The 17,886-nt window shown below is 40.5% G+C and overlaps 1 protein-coding gene across 1 annotated transcript in view; it reads left to right on the top strand.

Annotated features, from left to right (window-relative positions):
* The first annotated feature begins 1,284 nt into the window (after window positions 1–1,284).
* mtf2 (metal response element binding transcription factor 2) overlaps window positions 1,285–17,886 on the top strand; it is a 29,993-nt gene continuing 13,391 nt past the window's right edge. The window contains exons 1-5 of the mRNA XM_034215370.1: window positions 1,285–1,574; window positions 2,789–2,990; window positions 4,029–4,110; window positions 16,026–16,136; window positions 17,623–17,723. Of these exons, the coding sequence (XP_034071261.1) occupies window positions 1,570–1,574; window positions 2,789–2,990; window positions 4,029–4,110; window positions 16,026–16,136; window positions 17,623–17,723 (501 nt within the window). The 5' untranslated portion in view covers window positions 1,285–1,569. The remainder of the gene's footprint in view (window positions 1,575–2,788; window positions 2,991–4,028; window positions 4,111–16,025; window positions 16,137–17,622; window positions 17,724–17,886) is intronic.

The raw sequence follows: 17,886 nt of genomic DNA, 5'->3' as shown, positions 1-17,886 counted from the left end.
GAAACAAAACTTTGGAATCTGGCTTTATTGAATGTTCAAATTGGTGTTGTGAAACGTATAGGCTATATGCAAATTAGAAAAAAATAAGACGACGGCTCATTTGAATATGTAAACAAAGCGTGAAAGAACAAGATTAATGTTTTCTTAATGTACCTTTATTACCGGAGAAGTTTAATGCAGTAACTATAATATCTATTAATTATTATTAGTTAAGCTGTTACCCTATTCAGATGTAGTGTAGCCCATCTTCCGGTCTTACATCCAAAATAAAACCAAAGATGATTTTGTAACCTTCTAAAGCGTGATAAAACATGACCTGTCAACAGTTCACTGGTTACATGATGTTGTAGTAGGCCTACTTCTAAGCTGAACTTGTGAATTTCTAGAATAAAAATAAAATCTGCCAAAATACCTGTTGATCAATAATGCTGGCATGTTAGTTTACATTTTACCTACACCGTGGTGGTAAAGTAAGTAGGTTACATTTACTCAACTGTAGTACACATTTGAGGTAACCTACTTTACCCGAGTATTTTAATTGTATACAACTTTATTATACTATACATTTTTGAAGACGATTTTGTAATTTTCACTCCACTATATTTATTTTACAGATGTATTTAGTAGTTGGCTTATAAATTCAGATTTTGACACAGATTGCTAATGAAACACTTTAAAATATTATTGTTAGGTATAGATTAAACCATATAACATGATATGTAAGTCGTCATAAACATAAGTGGGTTAACATTATTTGCAACAATTTTGTTCCAAAATATTTCACAGTTCCAGCTTCTTAAATGTGAAGTTTTGCTGCTTTACCTTTGAATATCTTTTGGGGTTTTTTCTGCAATGAGTACTTTTACTCCTAATACTGTAAGTACATTTTCCTAATCATACTTGAACACTTTTACTATTTAAGTAGAGCATTATTGATTCTATGGAGGAGGATACGGACCGGGTCGACTTTAATCTCAGAATTCTGGGTAAAAAGTCAGAACTTCTTTTTTCTTTTTTGAAACTCAAATCTAAATGTTTTTTAAACTTTTGGTCACATCCCATTTTCTTCTCATATGGCCCTAATCCTCTTCCGTACAATGCAGTTATTTTACTTGAAATGTAGTATGTTTACAGTGTGGTATTAGTACTTTTATTCAAGTAAAACATCTGAATACTTTTTTCACTACTGCCTACAGAATAAGTAATGCTGTAAATATGCAGTGTTCGACTAAAAGCCAACATCTTCTTTAAGGGGCGGATATGCCTTGCTTTGTAAAGGGCCTGCCTACATTTTCAAATGTTTGAAAAAAGGTGAGCGTAGTAGCGACAGCAGTAGCAGTTTAAACGCTTCCCATAATGCACTCCCCGTTCATCAGCGGGAAACCAAAATGGCGAACGTGTTGGGGGAAAATGAACCGTTTGTTATCTTCTGAAGAAAGCACGATTCCCGCAAGTTTCCGCGACATACTTTTGAGATAAACTCAAACACAGAAGAAGCGGGATAACCTTTGTCCTTACTATTTTTGTTATTTTATTTTCCCAGTGATTTGTAGAAGCGGAGGTGACCGAATGAGGTATTGTTGTCATGTTTTCCTCCTGTGTGTGGGGTGTGTGGGTCCGACGGTCAGCGACCTTTCCGGGGTTAACGTTGCCGCTCTGCATGCGGGTTATTCATGCTAATCCGGCTAAGATGCTAGCTGCTCTAATAGGTTTTACTTTGCAACGTTATCTCGAGCTAGCTATTTATCTTCACCAGAGGCTAAAATTGACCATGTTCCCCCAGTATCCGAACAAAGGGAATCCCGGGCTGACTGGCTAAATGGAAATATAAATATTAAAAATAAAGCTTTAGCTTAATTTAATAACTCAAGACTTACAGCAGAATTTAAACACTAACAAGGGCAAACTTGTATTAATATATCTGACAAGGGTCGCTGACATTCAATTGCCAGTTTATAGAACGTCAGCTTTAAGTTGCGTTTACTTCGTTTTTGACGTTGAAAAGGCTATAGAACCACTCAGCATTGTCCTGCAGCCATCCCACTGACTGCATGTGGTTGATTACCAATTAGCACTAATTATGAGTAGAATCACCTGTTGTGTGTTTCCAATGGAGGGGAAATGGCATGAGTCTAATTTTCAGCAATTGTTTTGTTAGATCTACTGAAACCCAACAGTATATCCTTGTTTTTGCCATTGAGATTATACATTCAGGGCAGCACTTCAGTGGATATTCACAGATATATCTTCACATAATTCTTATTGTATGTTATCCTTTTAAAAGGAATGTATTAGATGGTCCCAATTATAGTGTGGATTGTAGTGTTGCTGTGATTCAACCAGAGTTGTAATTATCAAGGGGGTTTGTGATGTACATAAACTTGAGTAGTATTGGTTATAAAAAAAACAGTAGGCATGTATAACAAGGTCAATTGTTTTTACCCTGACTTTGAATTAAACTAATCATAATGATGCATCATATTTATATAGCACTTTTTCCAGTGCTTAAAGAAACTAAGAGAACATGTAACCCCATACATGTTCATTGTTCATGCACTGTTACCTCCATCCTAAATGCATAAATAAGTTTGTATTGTTACATGAACACCCAAGCACCTGGCCTGCCTTGCAGCATAGAGACTGGGAATTGTATAATGTGACGGATTTAAGTATTATCTGGAATTACTGTAAAAACAAAGAAACTGATTTGTCTTATTACCCCATTGGAAAGGCTTCGCTCTTCATTTAACTGCTGCCATCTTTCCCTTCACCTCCCTTTGTCTTCCAGAGACTCAGGGGTTGTGGATCACCTGTCTGTCCATCACAGAGCCCTCCCCCAGCGGCAGCAGCAGGCCGTGCCCTTGTCTCCCAGCAGCCTCTCTGCTCAGGGGGAGTATGGAGAGGACGACATGTCGGACAGGTTCACAGAGGGGCAGGACGTCTTGGCCCGGTGGTCAGACGGCTTGTTCTACTTGGGGACAATCACCAAGGTTAGTCTGGGGGGGGATTTACTTATGACACTAAATTACTTCTATTTATATACACAGTAACACCTAGGAATGGGCTGTATTGAGTAGGACTGCATGATTTAGAAAAAATACTAACTGCATTTTTTTTAAACTGATATTGCAATTGCAGTTTGAGGTAATTTTCATTTAAAAAAAAAAAAAAAAAACATTATTCACATTATCTTAAAATAAGGATCTGTACCAAACTAAATTTGATTACATATGTATTGTAAGTCTGTCTATTACCTTTTGTAGGCTGGAATTTCTTTGCAGCACGACAATACTTTTATTTTCACATATATTGCATTTACCAAATATTGAGCTTATTGCAATTTAAATATTGCACTAGCCCATATTTTGATAACATCCCATTTAAATGTTCAATCCTTGTATGGAAAGCATACCCCAACATTAATTTTATGGTTCACTATTATTGCTTTCACAAAATGACACAGAATTTTGATAAATATTCATCATATATGAGATTATTATAACTACGTGGGAACACGCAATTATAAGAACAGCTACGACAGCTGGGTAAGATCAGACAATCAAATCACTTTACTAAAAACAGCCATTAAAACCAGGAAAGGATTATGATTCGTTATAAAAAAAGTCCAAAATGCAAGCAGTTTATCACAATATCCATTATAATGATAAATTGCCTCACACTTGTACCACAACCTGCTCCAGTACACAAGATGCTCAAAACACTGGAAACAGCCCAGTGGAATAGCCCCCTAAGTAGGCCTTCAAATGCACATATCTGAGTTTCAAACCATTGTGCCCTTATTATATCCCTTTTTTTTTTTACACAACTTTAGCTTAGCTTGTAGCCTAGTTTATTTTCAGCACTTTTGGTCTTAGGACGCAAGGACTCCACCTGGAGAAATCCTCAACATTTGGCAGATGTGACATACTGGACTTGTTCAAAGATTCCAGATGCGTTGGCACTAAATAAATGCTTTAAGAACAGTGTGGCGTTAAGAAAGACATCCATCTATTTTGTTTCTCCTTCAGATAAATCGGGAGAAGCAGAGGTGCTTTGTGGTTTTCGAGGATCGTTCAAAGTCTTGGGTTCTGTGGAAGGATATTCAGACAGGTAAGTTCTTCAACTTGAAGATTGACATGGACGGTGGCCTTTTATTGTGGCCAGCCTAAGGCACACCTGTGCAATAATCATGCTGTCTAATCAGCATCTTGATATGCCACACCTGTGAGGTGGGATGGATTATCTCGGCAAAGGAGAAGTGCTCACTATCACAGATTTTTTCAGATTTGTGAACAATATTTGAGAGAAATGGTTATTTTATGTATATAGAAAATGTTTTAGATCTTTGAGTTCATCTCATGAAAAATGGGAGCAAAAACAAAAGTGTTGCATTTATATTTTTGTTCAGTGTATAATGATCATATAAAGATGTGCCTTTACCTCACTGGTTGGAGAAAAAGCTTCTTATATTCGTTAGCATAGCTAGCTAACCAGATGCTAATAACAACAAAGTTATTGACTGTATGACAGGTGAACAGATCGCCACTGGGCTTTCAACTAAAGACACAGCCTCGCAAAAACTGCGGCATGTGTACGGCTCCTTATGGGTACTGACATTTGTGAAGTGCCGGAGCGGCGTTCCAATGCTCTCCGGCAGAACTTCACCCCTGTCAGACGAGACATATACCACGTGATGACACGTTAGGCTCGTGTTGTGTTCAAGGAAAAACAGGCACTCGCTTGTTTAATTATTTTGCAGTCTAGATTTATTTTAAGACATTTTAAGATTTCTTTTTTTCTTTTTTGCGTATGTTTATAAATTACCTCGAGGGCCGTACTAAATGGTCTCGCGGTCCCTATACGGACCGGAGGCCAGAGGTTCCCCACCCCTGCTTTACAGTTTCTGAGGGATTTCGCTCAAATTCTTTAGTTGGATTAGTTGTTTGCTCTCCAACCCTCCCCCTGCTGTCTCCCTTCCTTATCTCCCCTCTCTTGGTGCTGGCAGTTAACTGACCACAATGTCTGGCATCAGTACAGTCCAATGTCCACATGTGAAAATAAGAATAGGGGAGAGATACACTGTACCCGAGTGGCTTGGGTCCCACTCCTCCAGATACATCAATTAGTCATTACATGAGTTTTGATGTAAAAAAAGAAACATTTTAACAAACATCCACCATTTAATTTTCTACGATCTTGGCAAGTTTCTAGTGAGCGGATCCGGGCCCCCCAGTAGCACGACTGGTAGAGCCTGTACTCTGTACTTAGTTCAACGGCCTGGGTTTTATGCCAGATCTCTCTTTTTGCCCTGCTCTTCTCCAATCTGTTGCTATCTCACAAACAGAAATGTAAAATAAAAATCTCCAAATAAAATAAATCACTTGAAGAGATCCACATGTTCCTGCACAGCTGTATGTAAAGAATTATTTAACTTACAAATATGGTGCGTTACTCCGTTACTGCGTTAGTTTTATTATATAGTCAACAGCCAGGCGAACAGAGATGAGAACTGTACTTAAGTACACAGGGTGTCCGCGGGGTCTTAAAAAGTATTAAAAGTTGATAAATCAATTTAGCGAAAATTAAGGCTATTAAAAAGTATTAAACGGCATTTTCCAAGGTATTAAGAAGGTCCACAGCAACGACAACATGAAACACCCTTTCATTTACTGAAACAACATGTCGGGAAACCCCCTCAAGGTGGCCCCATGCATAGCGTGCCATAACATGCTGCTTCTTATTTTAAGTTTCGTTGCCTTGCTCCGCTCTGTGGGGGGGTGGGTTTATCTGCTGGTGGACTACCTGAGAGATATACAGCAGGAGAACACGCCGTCCACCGCGGAGAATAAACAGAAAGACAACCATGACAACCATGCTCCGGGGTCTTCTTCGCTGCTTTTGGTGTATTTTGTGGCGGCAGCAGCGCCACTTACAGGCCTGGCATATGTACTACAGCGTTTCCAGCATTTCCAGCGGTCTAGTGTGAACGGACACGTTAATGAATCGAATGCGTGTGAACGGAAGACTTTTTTGCGTTTGCGTATGCGTTTTACTGTATGCGTCCTCGTGGGGCCGGGGTCTAAGCCAAACTATATCAGGTCACAGAGATCTGCTATTTTAAAGTAAGGTCAACACATATCGACCCTAAATATAGTCTAAATTAAGAACGAGAAAAGTCTTAACATATATATCGTTTTTTGTAAACATATGACAAATGTGTGAGGGTGATGACGTCAGAGCATCGTCCTATGTGCCGGGCTTAGCCCCGGACAGCCCCAGCCCAATGTAACCCCTGGGTATTTGTGAGGGAGCTCCTATATGGCATTACCCCGCTGAAGCTCACCAAAGTTTAATATAGTTCAAAGTTTTGTCAATTGTTTTGTTTATTGGTCAAATACTGGTTTCTAATGGTTTCTGAGGAGTTTGACTGGAATGAAAGAGTACAGAAGCAACAAAGCAGCATACTGCATTAAACCTGACCTTCACAGAGAGGTTGAAGTTCATGTGGAGAGGAGTCTTCAGTAGTCTGTCTGCACTCTGTTTAGCTGTGCTATCTTACAATCAATATAGTAAATGTGAGGTAAAGTGTGTCGCCAATGTAACCGGTTAGAACTCGAAGTTGCGATGAGGTCTTAAAATGTATGGAAAGGGTCTTAAAAAAAGGTCTTAAAATGTATTAAATTTGACTTCAGGATTCCTGCATATACCCTGGTACAGTACTTGAGTAAATGTACTTTGTGGCGTGTTTGTGTTGTTTACTAACAAGACTATCATGGCGGCGGCGGAGCTCAAGTCTAGTTTCTCCACCTGGAGATATTCTCACTATTTCACTTTTGTCGAGCACAAAGAAAAGAAAGTTTCTGTTAAATGTAAGTTGTGTCCTGGCGGGTCAAAGATCTTATCTACTGCCCAAACCAGTCATTCAAATCTCTTAAAACATCTGCAAAAACAACATGCTGGGACGAAGCTAGTAGCTAAGACCACAGAGACTCAGCCGACGCCACTCCACCTCCACCTAAGCAACAGCGGCTGGATTTTAACCAAAGGACTGCTGGCCAGGGAAAAGTCGATAAAGCCATTGCACGGTATGTTGTAGAACACATGCAGGCTATTGCTACAGTGGAGTCACCCGCTTTCAGGGAGCTAGTTAGCATGATAGCATGTCCGGGCGGCACACGGCATATGGGACGGAAAACTTTTTCCAACTACCTGGAGAAAGAATATACAAAAATGGAAAGCCAGCTAATATCGATGCAATCCAGATTGCATATAATGCATGTGAAGTTGATCAACAGATTGTATTATTCTCCAATGCAATAACAGTACTGAAAGGAAGGCTATAAGGGCATTAATGGGAGCCCTTTTTTTAAGTAACTAAAGCGTTACTTTTGAAGTAATGAAGTAACTAGTAATGGTAACTAGTTACTGGTTTTCAGTAACTAGCACAACACTGATTATTAGTGAGAATGGACTAATACGTTTTCTCTTTAATCTTCTTCTTCTTATTAGGGCCCGAACACTAAGTGCGAGGAATTTATTGTTATTGGTGGAATTATTCCTCTTCTGCTGGCGTTTCCTATTTTTGAGGGCTTTAGGACACTTCAAAAGTTGTATCATTTTGCACGGACGCCAGGACCGGTGACAAAATTGACATTCTGGAGTCAATGGGTTCAAATTGTCCAACATGCTTGTTAGCGACACCTATATGTAAATAATTTTAGAAACATTTACATAGTCGCACCGTAAGTCAGTTTGACCTGACATTTTTCACACGGATCCGGGTGGACCTGCTCTACATATAGTCCTCTTGAACCTCTAAGCTCCGCCTACTTAGATTTTTTTGCAATTAGCATAATGTTCAAAACAGTGAAATATTCACTTCAATTTTTAGTCTTTCGACACCAAACTTACAGCATTGGTGGAGTGTCCCACACATTACCCTAGGAAATGAGCATGTTCAGTCGATAAATATGGCCGCCATTAATCAAAACGTATTTGCAAAAAGGCGCGGCTTAGAAAGAAATGCTCATAACTCATCAACAATGTATCCAAATATCACAGATTTTGGTGGATAGGTTCCTTCTGTCTTAGGGAATAAAGCATTTCTTTTTTTTAGACATACTCTTGGGGTGAGTATGAACTGAGATTTAAAGTGTTGCAACGAACGTGGGAGTGGCCTATACATTTTTTTTTATAGCGATGTGCTAAAATGAGCTTCGGACGCAAAACTTGGGACACACGTCACAGCCCACAACCTTTTCGAGAATGTAAAAAAAAAATAAAAATCGTAATTTTTTGTTAAAACAGCTCAGTACCTATTGTGTGGTAGTCACATATAGTTTCTCCTAACTTCACAAATTTTGGCACAGACATTCTTCATGGAATTGTGGACAAAAAATGTGCGTTTTTCATGCATTTTAAGCATCTCCTCCTAGGAAAATGATTGGAAAAATTCCATTCCAGGACAAGTTCAGCCCATATCCAATGTGATGTTAAATTGCAAAGGAATAGTCGATCGCTTGAACGTGGAGCTCGTAGTAGGCTAATGGAGAATGTACCATTTTTGACCATTTATACCTTAAGCTACTGAGACCCACACACAACTCTCACACACACACACCTACACACACACCCACACCTACACAATGTACAACACACACATACACTCTACAAAACACACCTACACATTGTACAACAAACACAAACAGCTCCTAAAGCAGGGGTCGGTAACAGGCGATCCGGACGCCGACCTATACGGACCCGGACCTATAATCAATACATTAATAGGGGATTTCAATTTTGACGGGACGATTCTATTTTAACCGCCGCCGACAGGGGGCGAAAGAGACGAGTGAGCGATACAGGGAGAGAAACTCAGAAGAAGAGACGAGTGAGCGATACAGGGAGAGAAACACAGAAGAAGAGACGAGTGAGCGATACAGGGAGAGAAACACAGAAGAAGAGACGAGTGAGCGATACAGGGAGAGAAACACAGAAGAAGAGACGAGTGAGCGATACAGGGAGAGAAACACAGAAGAAGAGACGAGTGAGCGATACAGGGAGAGAAACACAGAAGAAGAGACGAGTGAGCGATACAGGGAGAGAAACACAGAAGAAGAGATGAAAGCGCGGCAGAGAGAAGCGGTGAGGAAAGTGAGTGAAGAGAATAATTAGCGATACAGGGAGAGAAGCGGAGAGGAGAGTGAACAGACGTGTTAGCGGCAGACAGGGAGAGACAAATAATTACACATGGCGCTCTCCAAGAAGAGGAAAGTGGACAGTGAGAACAGAGCTTTTAACCCTGAGTGGATGGACTCATTCATGTTCATCCTGCCCACTGGGAGCACAGCACCAGTGTGTCTCATTCAGAGACCGTGGCGCTCATTAAAAGTGCCAAAACGCCACTGAGACAAAACACAAAGTGTTTGACCAAACATTCCCTCTCAAGTCAGAACTGAGGTCACAAAAAATAAGCAGTCTCAGAGCCCAATATGATCAGTCGACCAGGATCAAACTAAATATCGTTCCAGGGCAGGCTAACCTGCATGTGTGTATGAGAATGGCCCTGACACCATTTCAGCCCAGATTTACAAACTCCTGGCAGGACAAGCTCAAGCTCTATTCTCGCACTGAATAAAAAAAAAGTGAGTGAGGGACTGCAATATAAGAGGGAAAGAAAGAGAAACTTTAAAACTGCTCAATTGTTATGATGTGTAAAGACTGATATTGTTCTATAATCGTCTGCTAACCGTTTCACATCATGACTTAACAGTTTCAAAGGAAAACTCAAGCTGCTGCTACACTTTATTTTATCTATCTAAAATTAAGCACTTTTAAGATGCACATATTTTCAAAAGCTATTTTATTTATTTTTTCTATTTTATTTTTAAATGCAGCCCGAGAGGAACATTACACATATCCACAGTATTTACTGTATATCTGTATAGTTCAATGTTCATTGACAATAAATAGTTGTTTATGAATTGTACTTTCTTTATTTGATTGGCAGTCAGTTGTTGATTACATGCAGACGTTGATAAAGCTACAGGCTAATTCAATATCACACTAATTCATAAAGCAACTTAGACATTTTGATGTTCTGGACCTTTGCATGGGGAGATTTTCTCTAACTGGACCTCGTTGAATTTTAGTTGAATACCCTTGTCCTAAAGCATATCATAAATATCAGGCTACAGCCCTTGTATATTTTATTATGTGACGCACTGTATAGGGCTGCACGATTTTGGGAAAAAATCTAATTGCGATTTTTCTGACAAATATTGCGATTCGATTTGCGATATTTGTTTTTAAGCGACCCAACGGAAGTTTATTGTAAAATGTGGCCATATCTCCGGCTAGGAAGGTCGTATCAACGTGCTCCCGTCTCTAGCACCCCCGCAGCCCGAGCTACGAGTGAAAGAACTAAACTTACATGAAACTTCTGTTGGGTTGCTTTAAAGTCAAGCTTCAGTTTAAGATTCACCCTGTAATAGAAACATGTGATGGAGCATTACTAACCGGACTCAGATGGTTTGTTTCCCCAAACCATCTAGGAAAGCTCCATTGGAAGCCATTTGGAAAGGGCAGGCACTTTCAAAAATACTTGGCAGGTGATTGGATCAATCTGTTGGATCACCTTCTATCATGGGCCACTTCTGATTGGTTAACAATGGCTGGTACATGTGGAGCACAGTACTTCTGATTGGTGTGGATGACTAACACACAAGAAGAAAAAAAAGTAAAAAAAGAATCGCAGGCTTTGCGATTTCATAATCGCATAATTTCAAATCGCGATTTCTATTTAAAATTGATTAATCGTTCAGCTCTAGCACTATATGGTTTCATGAAGAATATCTACTGTTTATTTGTAGATATCTCCTAAAGCAGTGGTCGGCAAATAAGTTTGGCCTTGGGTCAATTTTTTTCTGAGCCACTAGATGGCAGGCCGGAACATAATCAAAAGCTTCTTTATGTAATTGATTGTTAAAACATGTGACACGTTCGAATGCTTGGGGGGGGGGGGGGGGGGTGTGTGTGTGTGTGCGCTAGTGGACTGTCAACGGGGGGGAGCCTCGCTGCGGTGCGTTGCGTTCTGTGATTCTACAGATGGCCAATCCGCTCCTGCTCACAAACGTATTAAGATCCAAAGCTTTAGTGCGTTTTGAATCAATGCTGAGTACAGCCAAACTTGACAGTCTCTTCTCTGTCATTGATTGTAGACCGAATTCTTCTCGTTTTGCGCCGTCCCGTTCAAATGACAATCACATTTCCATGCTCGCGCCGGGGGATGGGGTTACAAGGCTCGCGTCTTGTGCTGCATTCACTTACACTCGGACATTTGGGATTGGCAACTGGGTTGGCAGCATATGCACCACCACCCCTCGCGCTCCATGATCAAGTGGCTTCTCCGATTTTGTTGTCAATGTTTTGACTGAACTTTGTTACTGTTCACATATAAGTAAACATTACGTTTGAATGATTTAGTGAGCTGGTGTTATTTTTTTCAAACCGCATGTTGGCTATTTCAGCACCACGTGCTGTCCACCTACTTATTGATCCACTATCAGCATCAGTGCACCCCGCTGCCAGATTGTGCCTGTGCTGTGTGTCATTCACTCACCATGGATAAAAGTAGAATAAGCATTCTTCAGGTGTAGGTAGATTCTCTATTCGGACATTATAGCCTATATGTGCAGGGCTCGACATTATAAATGGCCCGCTGGCCCAGAAGCACTATTTAGACACCCCGGGCCAGCATAACGTACTTTCCACTTGCCCGCTCGGGCCACTAAAAATATTGTTTGACAAAAATATGTTTCCTGTGGTATTGGTATTTTGACTAGCAATTTAGTTAAATTGTTTCGTTTATCAACGCTACAACATAGCGTTCCGTGAGTCGGTTGTCGTTGTTGGGTGAAAAGCAAACAGCTGTTTGCTGCGGAGCGCAGCGCGAGCAGGCTCCCGTGAGCGGGAGCGCGCTCCTTCACTACAGACTATCGCGCCACCTAACCATTCGCCAAAATGGTTTTAATACCAGCGGTAACCGGCCAAGCGCCGTGCAAAAAACAATCTTCAAATAAAAGAAAGTCACCGGAGGAGTTAAAGGAGAGTGACAGGGAGTATGAGAAGAAGAGAGAGAGAAAGTTTCAGCCAGCTTGATCGATGGAGTTGGTTTCTAGTGGTGCAGTGACGCATCCTAAAACCCTTTTATAATCTATCGATTAGATTTATGATTCGAAAATTATAAAAGTAGGGTAGACTAGTGTTGTCACGATACCAACATTTTGGTTTCGATACCGATACCAAGTCAAGAATTGCAATTCTGTTTATTTTTCGATACTTTAAAAAAAAAAAGGGAAACAGTCTTAAATGTAATTATTGTGCTTTATTTCACACCAGAACCATAACACAAACTTTTAAACAATGAGAACAATAAACAAAATAAATGACAAGAATTCGTATTAAATAAAATTAAGCATCATCTCAAACAACTTTGTTGTTTTATAAAATATAATTTTTTAAAAATATTTTATTAACATGTAATAGTACAGTAATATAAATAATTATTGACAAAATGTATATTGCAGATGTTAGCCAGATTGGTAAGTTAGCTAAAAAGATAGACATATTAGACAGTTATCATTGCCATTAATTGCCTCGTCAAACTACGAAAACGTTCGTTTGTCACAAAATAAATGACACTTGTTTGACTTAGATTTGAGGGATTGAGCATGATGTAATTATGTTATCTATCACATTCGCTAACCTTTAAATTCTTTAAACAGCTCTGGATTCCGGTCGGCGGGGTGCTTAGCCAAGTCTGATGTGTTGGCTCCCTTGGTTTGCAGGGATCTAAAACATGTCTCACAGACAGGCCTCGTGGTGTCCGTAGGCTTGCCCTCACTGTCCGAGATATAGCTCAAATACTTCCAAATGTAGCTTCTGGCGTCTTTTTTGTCAACAAGCCGAGGCGCAGCGGCAGCTGCACTCCCACTTTCAGCCATGCTTCTCGCTTTCTCACATGCTCTGGTAGCTAGCGCATGGCCGCGTGCACGAGAGAGGGGAGGGACTGCAGGCACGGCTGCAGTGCACGGAGTGGAAGCAGAGCGCTGAACACACACGGCTCTTATTAAAACGGCGCTTTCTCACCGGAGTACTTTTCCCCGTCATTCTTAAAGTACCGATACTAATGAAACGGAGGAATCCTACCGTTTTTAACGGCAGGGTATCGCGGTACCTTTCAAGTATCGGTACACCGTGCAACACTAGGGTAGACGTGTGGATATTATCTGGCTGAACAAAACGTGCATTTATCAAACAGGTTTGTTTTCCACAGACCTTATTTCCAGCTATTTTCCAAAACCCTATGGAGAAATCCCATTGCTTTTGGCGAGGGAACCAGCAGCTTACTTCCTGGTTTTAGGATGCGTCACTGGCTGCACCTCTCAATATGATGCCAATATAAACAAGGTCTTCTGTCGGCTCTGTACATCAATGCCGACCTATGCTGACAAGTAAGTGAAGAGTAGAAAATATAAAGGTATTGGCTATAGGGAAATGTCCCAGCAGTTTAGGATAATGAAGGTTCTAATCTAATATATAGGCATTATATTTCTAACTCCTAATGACAGGAAGGCAGAAAGTGCATTATACAAATAATAATACTCATAATAGCATTTTTTAACAATGACCACAATATCATTATTTTAATAAACCAAATATGAACAATTGAGGAAAATGAGGAAGAACTGATGATTCAAATGTTGTAGTAATGTAGTTGGTGCATAAATTACTATTGCAACAAATGTGTTAATTTTCTTCATTATTAGTCGATTTTTTTTGGACGAATGCTCCGGGCCAGTGGTTACAATGGTGGGGCCAGTGACAATACAACCGGGCCAGTGGCTTTTTACCCTTAATGTCTACCCCTGATGTGCGACTGTCGGTCAGATATTGTAAACAATTTTTTTTTTTTTAATTCTCAAAATAATTTTCCGGGCCAAATATTATTGCTGGCGGGCCACCAATGGCCCGCGGGCCGCCTATTGCGACCCATGTCCTAAAGCATACAAATAAAGTGTGTAATTTAATTAGTGAGTAAACAAACGGTAAAGGGCAGAAAGTCTGATGCACATTGATCATCTTAAATAACTTATCACAACTGGAACAGTTTGCTGCCGGAGGACCGAGGAGTCGAGGACGTGAAAATCTGAGAAATGACAAGCGGCTCATTTTGGAGGACTCGTGTCTGTCGACTTGACGCCTGGACGACCCTTCCCGACAGGCGCATAGACGCGAGGGCCCGCTCATCACTGCACGCACGACTGTGACCGCAGTTTTAACTATTATTATTATTATTATTATTATTATTATATATATATATATATATATATATATATATTATATTCCAATGTCCAGCATACTTGGAATTCTACCGAGCCCGGCGTCCTTTGTAGCGAGAAATGTTGAGGCTGCACATGTGTATCCTCAGGTCTAAAAATGCCCACAATGCTTTGCGCACGGACCAATTTCCCAAAATCTGTGACTGAAAATGTAAGGCGGGGCCTCTCATATGAAGCACACTTGCTCGCCTGTTCCACTCTTCGTTTTCTCTGTAAGGAAGTCTGAAGGAAGGGGCAGATTTTTTTCGGCTGCGAAGTTTCAAATTCTAGTGCACTCGAGCTGGTTTCTCCATTCTTACCTACCCTACCTTTTTAATGATTAAACAAGAGCTTCATCACACAATGCTGATTAAGTCTCTGGCAACTCTGACCTTCAGATGGGCTTGCTGCATCTCCCCAGGGAGCACTCTCTCATATCATTAAAAAATAATTATTACTCTGACCGTTTAGTTTATTTTGTTATCTTCAGCATCTAATGTTACAGGGTTCCCACGGGGTCTTAAAGTCTTACATTTGATAATCAGAATTTAAGGCCTTAAATATGATACACAAAAAAATAAGAAAGGTCTTAAATATGATTTAGAAGGTCTTAAAAATGATCGGATTTGAAAGGGACTTCTGTGTTGCGATTGCGTCTAAATGTCTTTTGGGGGAAATGTCTGGGCTGCAAAGTAACCGGTAAGAGCCTTTCAGTTCCCCCCAATAATTTGTATTGAATAAATCAACATGGAACCAGTAATCACTAACTTTGTTTCCCCGGCCCCTTATCGGAGAACACCCAGCTTGTAACCTAGCAACCAACCAACCAAGCTTCAGCTAGCGGCAGTCAGAAACTCAGGTATCTTCGAATCTACTTACAAATAAATATGGGGAAGTGTAAGTTCAACCGTATTTGGTTGGAAAACATCGAATTTAGTGCTTGGTTGAAACCAGTGGAGGGAACGTGTTTGAAGCCCGCTGCTTCAAACCCGTTTGTTTTGCTAATGCAGCGTTAGCTAGTGCAGCATCTCCCGCAACATCGGGGGACCTCCGGGTGACGTTTGGGTCTACGTCAACCCTAAAAGCGGAGGTGCTGTGGACATCGTTCTTATGTTGAACATGAATACATTTACTTTGTAAGTAAATATGGGACGTATTTCTTCTTTCATAGCAATTTTCCTTCATACTTTCTTGCCGTGAAATCGGTCTTAAATTCTATTCAAAGTGGTCTTAAAAAGTCTTAAATTTGAGTTGGTGAAACCTGCAGGAACCCTGTGTTAGAAACATGTCCTTTTTGTCCATCCCTAACTATCACTGCCAGATGGGAGGGACAAAAGTTTACGACTAAAGCTTTAAAAGGTCAACAGCAATTAAAAGACTTCTGATGGATGAAGTTCTTACATAGCTACACAAACCCAGAAGTCATTTCAGTGTTGCACTACACCCTGCCATCACTGTGTGGTGTGGTTACAGGTGCAACAGAATAACCACCTGGGTTTAAGATACCCCATTAACCCACGAAACAGTTTTTCAGAAACGGTGTGCTGATCAATCAGGATAATCTACAATAGAAAAAACTGTAACAAGTGAATCCAGGCACTCTGTTAGCCCTTACTCTGTCTCATCTAGCACTGTCTGTTTCAGGGGATGAAGATGATGCAGATGATGAGGACGACGACATTGTGTGCTCTATATGCCAGGATGAAACTTCCGATGAACCCAATGAAATTGTCATTTGTGACAAGTGTGGCCAAGGTAAAGTTAATTGACTCTGGTCTTTTTACCTAACAGTCAACAAAGCCGTTATAGTCCTTTGATATTATAATATACAGATCTGGGGAAAATCAAGAGACCACTGCAGCATTATCAGTTTCTCTGATTTGACTATTTAAAGGTTTGAGTAAAATTAACATTTTCTTTATTCTATAAACTACTGAGAACATTTATCTGTCGGAATTCAACAGACACTGGAATGTAATGGCTGCCATACATGTAGAAATTGAGATTTAAGACAAATTGAGGGGCCTCTTTTCTCAGAGCTGTATATTTCTTTAAGAGCCAATGTTTTACTTCATATCCATTCTTTGTTCATCTACCTTTTTGAATTCTGACTTCTGGTCATTAAGGCTGGTTTCCATTCTATAAGAACCTGCACATTTGTTCTTGTGTTAAACCCTTTGTAATCACATTTAACTCAACTGCTCCTTACATTAAATCACTTTTATAAGTCACCCTTAAAGGTAGGGTAGGTAAGAATGGAGAACCCAGCTCGAGTGCGCTAGAATTTGAAAGTACGCAGCCGAAAAAAAATCTGCCCCTTCCTTCAGACTTCCTTACAGAGTCCCTCCTCCAACACACACGAACGCGCACATGACCAATGAGGGCACGAGATAAGTTTGTGCCCAGATGGAAGGCTGACAGGCAGGTAGGCCATCCAGTTACTTTAGCCGGGCCGGCTCAGATGGTCGTGCTTTTTACAATACCACGGCTTCCACAGATGAATTTTTTGTATGTATTTATTGTCAAAGCATTTAATATATTCATTGCTATCGGGACTTCTAGCAGTCACAACATCTTTTGTTAGGACTAGAGCTTTTAATGAGACACTTGAGCTTGCTTGTCTTTCATAGGCTGTGATAGTTCTGGGTGGAGGACACCAGGCTAATGACATTTATTTTCAAATGTTTTTTTTTGTGGAAATATGTGAAGTTGCCAATTGAGTGGCCCAGACCAAGCAAGGAGGCAGAGGCAGAACGTCCAAAATAAAACCCGGTGTGGGCATTTATTACGTCATAAACATGACACAGCATCAATCTGCTGCCCACGTGAACACAGTCACCAGCCGCCACCAGGATCTCACACACACTCCCTCAAACAGAAAAACCCCAGAGCCTAAATGCACAACCCAATCAACCCAACAGGACACAGGTGAGGGGGGAGGAGACAACACAGGGCACCAGGTGCACACAATCAACGGCAACAGACATGGGGAAAGGGGAACACATTTCAAAATAAAATACAATAAACACTACATCAATAAATAGTATAAATTGTATAAAAATGCCCGAAGCCGTCAGTTCACAGTGACGAAGTTACCTTAGTCACAAAATATATTGCAATCTCTAATCTTTCTAGGTAACCCTTGTAATCGCCTCAAGTACCCCTAGGGGTCCCCGTACCGCCGTTTGGGAACCACTGCATTAGATGACTGCTGCATGTAAATGTGATGTTTGTCTTTTAGGCTACCATCAGCTGTGCCACTCTCCCATCATCGATGCCTCTGTCATCGACTCTGATGACAAGTGGCTCTGTTCAGAGTGTGAGCTCACTTCTTTACCTAAGGTACAGCTCTTTATTTGTGTATAAATGCATCATACCTTTTGTTGAGTTGTTTTGGGAGACTCAATATTTACTCTGCTTTAACTGTGATGTGAAGATAAGAGACTAGAGTACTAGATACAGGGCTCTCGACTAACTTTTTTCACCATCCTCCCGGAACCGTCCC

Source organism: Gymnodraco acuticeps, unplaced genomic scaffold, assembly GCF_902827175.1.
Source record: "Gymnodraco acuticeps unplaced genomic scaffold, fGymAcu1.1, whole genome shotgun sequence".
Lineage (NCBI taxonomy): Eukaryota > Metazoa > Chordata > Actinopteri > Perciformes > Bathydraconidae > Gymnodraco > Gymnodraco acuticeps.
This window is presented reverse-complemented; position numbering and strand designations above follow the sequence as displayed.